The 13239-nt window shown below is 37.4% G+C and overlaps 1 protein-coding gene across 5 annotated transcripts in view; it reads left to right on the top strand.

The window, feature by feature from the left end:
* The window catches only part of Ptpn4 (protein tyrosine phosphatase non-receptor type 4), a 175112-nt gene that overhangs the window by 79664 nt on the left and 82209 nt on the right, over positions 1-13239 (top strand). For all 5 annotated transcript variants that reach the window (XM_032915205.1, XM_032915204.1, XM_032915206.1 and 2 more), the window contains one exon: positions 3837-3925. In XM_032915205.1, coding sequence (XP_032771096.1) covers positions 3837-3925 — 89 coding nt within the window. The remainder of the gene's footprint in view (positions 1-3836; positions 3926-13239) is intronic.

Genomic DNA, 13239 nt, shown 5'->3' with positions numbered 1-13239 from the left:
AAGCGCTCTACCACTGAGCTAAATCCCCAACCCCTAGGCTTTTTTCCTTGATATAAAGGATTTTAAATGCTTTTTTGGTGTGTACAGTGCTGGGGTGATCGAACCAGGGCCTCAGGTACTCTTATACTTAGCCGTAAACCCCAGTGCCTCAAAATTTTAATTCCTTGAGAGAACTAGGTGACAGGATAATAGTTGCAGTAAAAATTTCTTATTGAAATAAATATTTCACAATAGCATAAGTACAAGATGGGTGGAAATGAATTGTTTTTCTTTTGGGTGTTGGTTTATGTTACAAACTCAATGTGGATTGTAGGGTCCAGTAGTTTTAGAACATTTGTTTTGTAAACAGAAGTTGCCTTGGGGCAGTGCTTTTTTCAAAATCTTTGCTAATCATGATCATAAAAGATGTTCTCATGTCACCAAGGTGTGTTCTTTTGTTTCAGACATGAGCTAGCTCGTGGTCAAATTTTATTTGTAAAGCCCATGTCTGCCTGTCATGTCTTTAAATATATAATCACTGGCTTTTCACAGTGTAACTCTTTTCCTATTTGAAACTTTTTTTTTTTTCACAGAGATCGTTGTCCTCTGAGCTATATTTGTGAAAGGCTGTCCATCATCTGTGGCTATATTCCTTTTTGTAAATTATCAAGATTTTTATATTCCTTTGAAGTACTTAAAGTCCAGCTATTTTCAGTAGAATTATAGCCTTCAGCAGTGGAATTTTTATTCCCTTAGACACATTCTTGAGCTGTATTTGGCTAGTAGTAGCCATAAAGGGAAGCAAGGGCCTCTTTTTTCCTTAGATTACTTTGAAGTTGCCCCAGTACACAAACAATCAGGTACAGAATCCACTGGGGAAGTATTCAAAGTTCTATCCTATAGTGCTTTTGCCACTCAGGGACTCACCCAGTCAGCTTCTCAGGAATGACCTCTACCTTTTATGTTTCACAAAGCCTATGTCTGTCTCAACTTTTCCCCCCCATTTTTTGAGACAGTGTTTCTTGGTGTACCTTTGGCTTTCCTGTCACTTTTTATAGCTTTGGCTCTCCTGAAACTTTGTGTAGCTTTGGCTGTCCTGGAACTCCCTCTGTAGATCAGAGTGGACGACCTCAGAGATCTGCCTGCCTCTGCCTCATGAGCTGGATTAAAGGCCTGTCTTACATAGTCCAGGCTTGTCTGTCCACTTTTAGAATTCCAGATGGCCTGGTTTCCTCAAAAGATTGATATCTTGTAATTCCTTAATTGTCTCTTTGGACTTTTTTTTTTAACTGATTATTCACTCTCCTTCCATATTTGGGGTTATTTTTACACTTAGGTTTATTACATATTCTCATTGGCATTTGTGCAGAAGGTTTTGTTTTTTGTTTTTTTTTTTAAGGGGAAAGTTTACAACTGATAGAATCACATTTTAAAATTAGTTCATGCTTTAAAATGTTCAGGTAAAACTTATGTTTATTTGAGTATCATAAGCAAAAGAGTATTTGAAATTAGAAATAAAGGGAATTATATGTGCTGTTTTCAAATGGACCAGAGTTATTTACAGAATTGAATGCAAAGTTAAAGCACATAGAACTAACTATGTCATTACTTACTGATAGAATCAAGTAGTCCTCCTTTCTCCTAACTGTTAGATTGTAGAACAGTTTCTGAGCCAATACTAAATGTAGACTATCAGATTAAAGAGATTTAAGTTTTAAATGGCAAGTTATGTGGAAACATGTTTAGCACAAACCAAACCAAAGAATGCTGCACATGGTGACACATGCTTCTCATCTGAGCATTTGGGAACCTGAGGCAAGATCACTCCACCCAGGCCAGCCTAACAGCACAGTGATGTGATCTCTCCAAAAAATGCCTTTTTAAAGGCCAGGAAATGCATTATTTCTTGTATGGACATACTAAGACCTCAAAAGATTGTTCAGTAAATATAAAGGAAGAACACAGAAAGAAAACTTACGTTTATTTGAGCATCAGAAGCAAAGTGTATTTGAAACAAGCAAGGTGAAATTTCTGTGCTCTGTTTTTAAATGGAGCAGAGTTATCCCAGTTATTTATCTTAAAACATATCTAAATATGTCTTAAGCCATTGTTGTGGTGGGGGTATTCTGTGTTTTTCCCTGGTTGTCCTGAACTCATTCTGTAGACCAGGCTGTCCTCACACTCAAAGATCTGCCTGCCTCTGCCTCCCAAATGTATGCCACCATTTCTGGCAGTCAGTGAAATTTTAAGTTAAAAAGAAACAGAGAAGATTTGTGAGGAACCACAAAGGGCTATTACTTTTCAGGTAGCGTGTTGTGTACGTTCAGGTCTTTGTTTTAAAGCTTGTGTGGTTTTGTGTAATCACTGCTATAATTGCAGTATGAAAACCCATGCCTCTGGTTGTGCCTTCGTAGTCAGTTTCCTACTTAGCTTATCCTGTCTCTTGCTGACTGTCGATTTAGCTTTTCTTTTAAATAGTTCACCATGTTATATATTGATATTAATTAGGTATTTCAGATAAGTGGTTTAAGAGGCAGATAAATATGAGGAATGTGTGGATGTGAACTACAGAAGGCTTCACAGAGAAGTCTATAGTCAAGACTTTAGTTTGGGTTCTTTTGGTTAACCAGAACTGAAAAGAGACGAAAGCTTCACTAATAAAACATGAAATTATGTTGTCACAAATCAGTCATCAAACTTATGTTGCCTAACTAGGTTTTTACTAGTTTGGAGGAAGATAAAATGGGCTGTTACTATTGTTCAAATGACATGCCAAGCTAATCAGTTAGGGCATTTTTGTATAGATTTGGGAGAACTGTTTGTTCTACCTAAGAGTTCACAGAACAGATGATTGAACAAAGGCTCTATTCTTTATTATTTACATTTTTTTGGAGAGAAAAATGTTATAGTAATAAGTGATATGAAGAAAATAAAAAGAAGAAAGTAAGTCTTAAAGCTATAGTTTAAAGGATTTGTTTCATTAATTTGGTCTGGCTTCAGGACACATGGATTTAGGAGGTTAATGCATGCCATTTCGAGTGAAAAAGCAAAACTGTTTCAAAGATTGACATTTAAGAAAAATATTTAAAGTCTTTTCATGCTCAATAATGCAAAATAGTCTATTTAATTTGGATTGTCATATGAAAGCGCTTACACATTCTTCAAAACATAATTAATTTTCTTCTCTATGGGCTTTGAAACTTAAGAACAGTCTATTTTGTTTTTTCATGATATTGCTAATATATTTTGTTAGTTAAAGGATTTTTCGTATCATGTAGATATTTTATCATAGATCCCCCTTGATCAAAAAGTCAGTCCTGGTCATAAGAGAATTTGTACTTTAAGACTGATTTAAAAAAAAAAAACAAAACATTTTGTGTGTGGTTTATGTGTGGGTGCACTGGAATATGTGTACATGTGCATATAGAAACCCAAATTTGATGTCAAGAATCATCTTTAATACTTTTATACCTTATTTATTAAGACAGGATAAAGCCCAGAGCGTGCTGATATGTCTAGTCTTGTAGACAGTTTGCTGGGGGTTTGCCTTTCTCCTCCCTCTTTGGCAGGTGGGCTGCCAAGGCCACATGAGTTTCTAAGGATCTGAACTCTGGTCCTCAAGCTTGTGTGGCAAGGGCTTACCTTCTGAAACATCACTCCAGCTTCTAGAGTAGTGAATTTTAATAATGCTGCATTTCAGCTTGTTTTGAAAGTTTGCCTTTTATGAGGCAACAACAAACTATTTGGATTTGTAATTAAGTACAATTAAATTTTGGGTAATCTTTGAAATGTGTTTTTTAAAAAATCTAATCCTGTTTTAATTATTTTAGAGTGTCATATATTTATTTATTTTGAAGGATCAAAGTAACAATGAAATCCTGATTGGAGTGATGTCAGGAGGAATTCTGATTTACAAGAACAGGGTACGGATGAATACTTTTCTGTGGTAAGGATTTCTACCAATACTTTTGCTTTTATTGTAACATTACCAAATATAATAATTCATATTAAAGTAAATAGCCTTTAAATTGTTTTAGTTTTGTCAGCTTACTTATGTGGTACAGTTTATACTTTATTTTGCCCTCTGGGTACCTATCCAAAGACAGCAAGACTTATTTCAATATATCTTTTTAAAAAGAAATGTAATTATTTTTATTTTATATATGTTGCTGTTTTGCCTGCATGTGAGGATGTTGAGTCCAGTGGAACTGGTGTTAGAGACAGTTGTGAGCCGCCATATGGGTGCTGGGAATTGAACTCAGGTCCTCTAGAAGAGCAGCCAGTACTCTTAACTGCTGAGCCATTTCTCCAGCCCTCAATGTGGCTTCTTAAAAGTATTAGTTGACAGAAACCATGTAGTAAAAGGCTATGGCAAACAAGTGAGTTTCCTGGAGCCCACTGTTTTGCTTGGCAGCAATGGGTGCACTCTGGAGAGACCCAGCCTCAGAGACTTCCTCCCAGGACTGCTTCTCGCTGCTGATAGGCCTTTCCTGCTGTTGTTATATAGCCTAATGATTCCTGGGCATCAGCCTACACAACTGGGCAAATTTCCTTCAGATCAGCATGAGGAAGAAGGACGTTCACAAATAAATGCTGTTTAGGTGGATTGATAACTTCCTGATTTGATTCAAATGCTTTCAGGAAGAAAGTTTTAGGGAAATGGTTTTACATGTTTTGTCAGAAAGATGTAATGAAGTTAGAATCAAGAATAGAGTCTGCCCCCTCCTCATACAATAGTAAGCAAAGGCTGCATAATGAGTGCATGAGCCCGTGGGAACCACAACTAGGGAGTGAGGCTGATATAGGAAGAAGAAAGAGACAGAATACGGAGGAACTGCCCTGCACACCACGCCAGCAGGCAGGACTGTTCTCTCAGTGTCTTAAAGTCAAGCAGCACAGAATGTACCAGTTCCAGGAAGATAAACAGTGAACACAAAGGTTTAAGTGGCGAGTTTATGATACACAGTATCTATGTTTGACCATTTGAAGGCCATTCCTTCATGTTTGCACAGTCTCTCAAGGACTTATGTGTAAGCAGAGGAACTCAGCAGGGTAAAACGCACATCGTAATTAAAAACAAAGACACGTATTGGGACTAAAGTTAACTCTAGATGTGCTCCCCAGAAATAAGGAATGCAGTGAGCTTCCATAAATTGCACTAAGAAGAGAAATAGGCTTGGGATAGATTAGTGATCAAGAAAAAACATTCATTCCAGACCAGGTCCAAGGATGAAGCCTCAGGTGTGCACTATGGTAAAGTGAGGACATATGAAAGTGTTGCTTTAAACTTACGATGAGCTTATAGAATGAAATACTCTTTTGAACTTAATATCAACATTCTTCTGTAACTGAAGTATTTTATAAAGAACTTTTGTATAGAAGGTATAGATTGCCAGAGAAAAGAAAGTGTGGCTTTGAGGCTCTGCCCTATCCAACAAATGTATATATGTATATGTATGTACATACATACGTGTGTTGGTATATGTGTATGTATGTAAGTATGCATGAACACTTGTGAAATTAATGAAACAGGTGATTGGGCCTGGCCAAAGTGTTCGTGTGTGTGTGTGTGTGTGTGTGTGTGTGTGTGTGTGTGTGTGTGTGTGTGTGTATCTTTGTGTCTGTGTTTGTGTGTGTCTATGTGTGTGCTTGACTTTCTTCCTTCCTTTTCTTTTCTCTCTGGCTTACAACAAGTTAACAAATTCTTTATAAGACTCTATCCTAGCTAGTGAAGGGTGTTTGAGCCAAGAGACAAAGAATTAGGATAACTAAGCTTTTTAAATTAGTCCCCTGTTGCTATCAGCAGGAGTTAAATTGCCAGAAGCCACAAGCTTTTAGCCACAGAATAACAGAGTTAAAGGAAGAAATTGCCCAAAGTAACTACCTTTGGCCACTTAATCACCAATAGAAATTGCCAAAGGTAAAGCAGTTTTGGCCACGACTGTCTGCCTCCATTTACCCTGTGATGCTGGCCCAACAATTAATAATTTTTCTTCTTTAAGGATATTCAAATATTATCATAAGAATACTCCATTTATGGTTGCTATCATGTTAAGAACTGCACTTGCTGTTGTTATTTAAATGTAGACCTCGAAAGGCCATTTACTAGCTGTAAGAGAGGCTTGGCTACTTAACCAAGACCCTAGTTGTTTAAACCACCAGTAGTGGTGTTTTAAATTAGTTCAAACAAACATGTTTGTCCCACTAACGTTTCACACACATACTTCCATTGTCTTACCCATCTGCCATGTTTGCTTGATGTCCTTGCTCTCAATTGTCCAAGATGGGTCACCACCATGATTTATCATTTCTGTATGTCAAAAAAATGAAAAAGAGAAAGCATCTTATACTTTTTATTCTTTTTTCTTTTTTTTTCTTTTTTTTTCGGAGCTGGGGACCGAACCCAGGGCCTTGCACTTGCTAGGCAAGCGCTCTACCACTGAGCTAAATCCCCAACCTATCTTATACTTTTTAAGTGGATAAATTAAACATCATAAAAATTACTTTGAGCGTATCACTGTGCTTAATGTAGTCAAGGTTATTTAGAGGTTTATCTTTTAAATAAAGTGACTTTTAGGGGAAGAAACAAATTCAGAATCAATTCATGGTATCAATGCATTTCTTTTGTATACTTCCTAAAATATTTGATATTTTTTCAGGAACATTTTTATTTTTAATAGACTTCCATAATTAGTTTAATAATACTTTGGCAGAATAAAAATTAAAATATGATAGCTAACCAAAGTAAATATTTTAGAGAGCTACCATAACTTTCCTTTTTAAAAAAGCTGTGCATGGTAATCCATACCTGTAATTCCAGGACTTTTGTAATACAACACCTCTGAAATACTGTTTTGCTGATAGAAATGCAGATAAATACACTAAGTTTGGAAACTCATAGTTTCTTTAAAATTGAAAAAAAAAGTATTAGCAGAGTGCTCTAGAGGAATAAAAAGGAGAGGCAAAGGGAAAGAGAAAGAAAGAATGGGATTAGAGTATCTGACATGCTAATCCTAACACTGGCCATCTGCTTGTTGGAATGGTAGAGAAGCCTAGGATTCAATCTAAGAACTTCAGCTGACTCAGTCCGGTGCCAAGAGCCTGGAAGGTCCCTGAAAAGTTGTGTCTATATGAGAAGACTGCAGAATTAGAATGCAATATCAACTCTGAGTAGCAGGAATAGCATCCATGGATGAACTCAGTTCCGGAAGAAGCAGGGAAGGCAGGAGTATATCCCTAACCTCTTTATATCTCACTGCTGGGGATGGGTCTTCCTCTTAGTTAAACCTCTCTTGAAAACCCCTCTGTGACAGTCTTAGAGGTGTATCCTCAGTGACTCTAAATCCAATTGTAATGTGTAATCTTGATGGACAAGTTAATGGGGTTAGTATTAACATGGAAACAGGCCTTTAGGCCTGCCTGTGAGAGACTTTTCCCATTTGGCTACCTGGGGGAAGACCCTTCCTAGAGGATTAGAGCATTTCATGAGATGTGGTCCTAGACTAAATAAAAAGATCACAAAACTGTTAATCTGTTTTGCCTAACTATAGATTCAACGTAATGAACTGTCTTATGTTCTTGCCACCATGGCTGTCCTGCCTTGATGAGAGATGTATTTTCAAACCATGAGTCAAAATAATCCATTCTTAACTTATTTTGTTAGGTATTTTGTCATAATAACAGGAGAAATAATTTATGCCAGGACTGGGATCATTGCTGTGTTAATTTTGACTATGTGCTTCTTAGGCCTGTGGAACTAGTTTGTGGGGGAGAGTGTGGGAGAGTTTAGGCATTTGGACTAGAAAAACCCAAAATTCTGAATGCAGAACTTTATGGGTCATTGTGATGTAAATTTGGAAGGCCAGAATGCAGAAAACTGGACAGCAGAGGTCTGGCTCATGACAGTTTAAAGAAGAAGAAGGTTATATGGGAAACTGGGCTAGAAGCCTTTTATGTTATGTTATAGCAAAGCAAAACAAACAAAAACCTGACTTTATTTGGCCCAAGTTCTGAGAACTTAATTTAGGCAGAATTCCCAATGTATGGGCTAACATTTTACAGAGGAAATTTCAAGGCAGTATAGTATTCGTACTTGCTGCTTCTCTTCCTCAGGTTACAGTGATTAAAAGTAAAAAGTGGAACAAAGCGATATGAAATACATAGGTTTGTAAGGAAAAGAGTATGAGCAAGTATAAAAGTGCAGAAAAGGCAAGTTTAAAAGTAGTTGGAATCATTAGAGATTTGTATCATTAAAGAGAAACCTTTACACCAACTCAATAGGAATGGTATCCCAGAAACACTGAAGACTCCATCTTGTGAAAATGCAAATGGTTCCAGAGATTTGCTAAAGCCAGTGTGTGGGAAGTTTGGAGTCCCAGTAAGAAGGTAGCTATTGGGGTTGGGGATTTAGCTCAGTGGTAGAGCACTTGCATAGCAAGCGCAAGGCCCTGGGTTCAGTCCCCAGCTCCGGGAAGGCAGCAATTGCCTGAGGTTGTAAAGGTAACATCGAAGTTACAGTGGAGACCCCAGGATTTTATTGGGGACCAAGGGATGTCCACTGAAGGAATACTATAGGAAATAGAGTGGAACAGGTTCAAGAGTCTATGTATCCTGCTGGCAACAGAACTAGAGAGTTCTGACTGCCCAACCCTTTGAGCAATAGAGTGGAACGGGTTCAAGAGTCTAGGTATCCTGCTGGCAACAGAACTAGAGAGTTCTGACTACCCAACCCTTTGAGCCCCTATGATTTGAACCCCAGAAGCCTCATATAGGGAGGGCTAAAGGTTTTGACTGTTTTCCTTGTAGCGTTTCTATCTTGCTTTGTTCTGATCTTTGGAATAGAACTATTAACTCTATTCCACTGAGTGTATGTAACTTGGTTTCTAAATGTACAGGTTCATGGTTAAGGATTAGATGAGGATTGAAAAGATTTTCTGAGCAGTGTTGGAACTGTTAAAGATTAGGGGAACACAGAAATAAATATTGGACATGTCTGTCAAGGAGTTTCCACCTTAGGGTAATAAATAATGTTTCTCAACCTGTGAATTTTGACCCCTTTGGCAAATCTCTATCCAAAAATTATTTACATTATGATTCATATCTGGCAAAATTACAATTATGAAGTAATACAACATGATTTTATGGTTGTGGGTCACCACAATATGAGGAACTGTATTAAATGGTTGTAGCATTAGGAAGCTACACTGGTTGTGGAGAAGAACCACTGGGCTAATTGAACTGGAAAGACTACCATAAATGTGGGCAGCACAATTCCTTAGGCTGTAATCTTGGACTAAATAAAAAAAAAAAAGCAAGCTGAACACTAGCATTCATCTTTCTCAGTGCTTCTCACCTACAGACATAGTGTGACCATTTCCTCTTATCACCATGACTTCTCTTCCATAATGGATTGTACCCTCAACCTGTGAGCCAGAGTAAACCCTTCTTTCTTTTTTTTGTTAGGTGTATTGTCATAGTAATAACAAAAGTAAGTAAAGGGCTGGAGAGATGGCTCAGTGGTTAAGAGCACTGACTGCTCTTCCAGAGGTCCTGGGTTCAATTTCTAGCAACCACATGGTGGCTCACAACCATCTGTAATGAGATCTGATGCCCTCTTCTGGTGTGTCTGAAGAGGGCTGTAGTGTACTCATATAAATATAATAATATATAAATCTTTAAAAAAAAAAAAGGAAAAGTAACTAAGAAATACACGAGTTAGATTGGTGCCTTGTTATCCCAATACTTTTTTCTTAGAGATTTATATAGGAGAAACAATTCACTTTAAAAAAAAAAAGGTTTATAAAATTCATAATAGTATATAGTATTCATAAGATAAAAATGTACGGGTTGGGGATTTAGCTCAGTGGTAGAGCGCTTGCCTACCAAGCGCAAGGCCCTGGGTTCGGTCCCCAGCTCCGAAAAAAATAAAGAAAAAAAAATGTATATCAATTGAAAGGATAAATTATAGAATATCTCCATGGTATAATTCTTGGCATTAGAAAGAAACGACCTATTGAAACAATAAAACATTAGCATGATGATTGCTCTGTGGTGGTTATGCAGTTGGACAGATTTTTTTAAAGCTTATTGAATTGTTCACCTAATATTGGTAAGTTGTATAGATGCAAATTATTTCTCTATAAAACTGATAAAACTAAAGATCATTCACTGTCTCATCTTATACTTTTGAAATGTTTTTTATGTAATTGTTATTTCCCATGTTCAAAGATAAAAATGTAATTCTTACCTGTCAGTACATATAGGACACACAAAGAGTAATTTCTTTTTTTATTTTATACTGTATGTAAATGTCAAAATCATAAATTATAAATAATATAAACTATAATATAATTTAATTAACAAATTTAAAATATCAGAGATAATTAATTTTCTCTGTGTTTTCAAAGTTCTATATTATATAAATTTTGGTTTTTTTTAAACTGTTACTATAAAATAAAGATTCTGGGAAGCTACTTACACTGCTTGCAAACAAAAAAATACATCCTATGGAATATTGAAGTGTATTTGAGATGGCTTTTTTAGGATACAGAGAGGGTTTCACACTTGGAAGGGGACTGAATTTTCAGGAATAACTATACATATATAGGGTATTTGTGTCAGAAGATTTGATGCAGTATTTTATAGTTATACATACTAGAAGTATGTTTAAAGTTTAAAAATAATATTCATATGTATGTCCAGGGTTTTGTGCAAGAAAACCAAGCAATGAATGTTAACATTGAAATATTATTTAGAAAATATTTCATAATACAAATTTTAAATATTGTTTTCAGTAATTAAATAGATGGGATTTAAAGTTATAGACCTATTAAGCCCACATCACTATGTGCTATAAAGGATTTTTTTCCAACTATTCTTAACAGTACTCAGTATAACAAAGCTTGTGCAAAGATGTTAAGATTGTAAAAGAGGGACAGAGAATTCACCTTCCCAGTCAGACATGTAAGGTGTTCAATATCTTCTCCCACAACAAAGAGAACTGAATAAAAACAGAAAGTCAACAATCCTTGGGTTCTTCAAGGAGTTGAGACACTGAATAAACTTCTGCTTTGAGAACTGGAGACATGTGACTACAGAGATCTGACTGTTGGGAGTGCTTAAAAGGTGGCTAGCTGGTTGCTGGGTGGCAGAATCTAGACGGGTTTGAGAAAAACAGCTTCTCATGTCCCATCTTCTGAGAGTTTTCAAGCTTCAGGAATGTAAGTACCATGTGTACATTCCTGTTCTCATGGTGAGAGCTAAGGGGCATAGGCCAGTATGCCACTTTGACTTCATCATAAGATCCAACCAGATTCTCCTGATCACATCTTTTTTTTTTTTTTCTTTATTAACTTGAGTATTTCTTATTTGCATTTCTATTGTTATTCCCTTTCCCGGTTTTCGGGCCAACATCCCACAACCCCTTCCCCTCCCCTTCTATATGGGTGTTCCCCTCCCCATCCTCCCCCCATTACTGACCTCCCCACAACAATCACGTTCACTGGGGGTTAAGTCTTAGTAGGACCAAGGACTTCCCCTTCCACCCATGCTCTTACTAGGCTATTCATTGCTACCTATAAGGTTGGAGCCCAGGGTGAGTCCATGTATAGTCCTTGGGTAATGACTTAGTCCCTGGAAGCTCTGGTTGCTTGGCATTGTTATTCATATGGGGTCTCGAGCCCCTTCAAGCTTTCCAGTTCTTTCTCTGATTCCTTCAACGGGGGTCCTATTCTCAGTTCAGTGCTTTGCTGCTGGCATTTGCCTATGTATTTGCTGTATTCTGGCTGTGTCTCTCAGGAGAGATCTACATCCGGCTCCTGTTGGCCTGCACTTCTTTGCTTCATCCATCTTGTCTAATTGGGTGGCTGTATATGTATGGGCCACATGTGGGGCAGGCTCTGAATGGGTGTTCCTTCTGCCTCTGTTTTAATCTTTGCCTGCCTATTCCCTCCCAAGGGTATTCTTGTTCCCCTTTTAAAGAAGGAGTGAAGCATTCACATTTTGATCATCCGTCTTGAGTTTCATTTGTTCTAGGCATCTAGGGTAATTCAAGCATTTGGGCTAATAGCCACTTATCAATGAGTGCATACCATGTGTGTTTTTCTGTGATTGGGTTAGCTCACTCAGGATGATATTTTCCAGTTCCATCCATTTGCCTATGAATTTCATAAAGTCATTGTTTTTTGGTAGCTGACTAGTACTCCATTGTGTAGATGTACCACATTTTCTGTATCCATTCCTCTGTTGAAAGGCATCTGGGTTCTTTCCAGTTTCTGGCTATTATAAATAAGGCTGCTATGAACATAGTGGAGTATGTGTCTTTGTTATATGTTGGGGCATCTTTTGGGTATATCCCCAAGAGAGGTATAGCTGGGTTCTCAGGTAGTTCAATGTCCAATTTTCTGAGGAACCTCCAGACTGATTTCCAGAATGGTTGTACCAGTCTGCAATCCCACCAACAATGGAGGAGTATTCCTCTTTCTCCACATCCTGGCCAGCATTTGCTGTCACCTGAGTTTTTGATCTTAGCCATTCTCACTGGTGTGAGGTGAAATCTCAGGGTTGTTTCGATTTGCATTTCCCTTATGACTAAAGATGTTGAACATTTCTTTAGGTGTTTCTCAGCCATTCGGCATTCCTCAGCTGTGAATTCTTTGTTTAGCTCTGAACCCCATTTTTAAATAGGGTTATTTGTCTCCCTGCAGTCTAACTTCTTGAGTTCTTTTTATATTTTGGATATAAGGCCTCTATCTGTTGTAGGATTGGTAAAGATCTTTTCCCAATCTGTTGGTTGCTGTTTTTTCCTAACAATATTGTCCTTTGCCTTACAGAAGCTTTGCAGTTTTACGAGATCCCATTTGTCTATTCTTGATCTTAGAGCATAAGCCATTGGTGTTTTTTTTTTTTTTTTTTTGGTTCTTTTTTTCAGAGCTGGGGACTGAACCCAGGGCCTTGCGCTTCCTAGGCAAGCATTCTACCACTGAGCTAAATCCCCAACCCCAAGCCATTGGTGTTTTATTCAGGAAATTTTCTCCAGTGCCCATGTGTTCGAGATGCTTCCCCCCTTTTTCTTCTATTAGTTTTAGTGTATCTGGTTTGATGTAGAGGTCCTTGATCCACGTGGATTTAAGCTTTGTACAGGGTGATGAACATGGATCGTTCTGCATTCTTTTTTTTTTTACTTTTAATATCATTTAATAGTAATACATGCTTTGCAAGGGACAATAAAAGCAAATGGTTTGAGGTTCTTTATGTATTCTT

The sequence above is a fragment of the Rattus rattus genome, chromosome 10 (assembly GCF_011064425.1).
Source record: "Rattus rattus isolate New Zealand chromosome 10, Rrattus_CSIRO_v1, whole genome shotgun sequence".
Classification (NCBI taxonomy): Eukaryota; Metazoa; Chordata; class Mammalia; order Rodentia; family Muridae; genus Rattus; species Rattus rattus.
The sequence above is the reverse complement of the archived record's forward strand: the minus strand, read 5'-3'. Positions and strand labels throughout refer to the sequence as shown.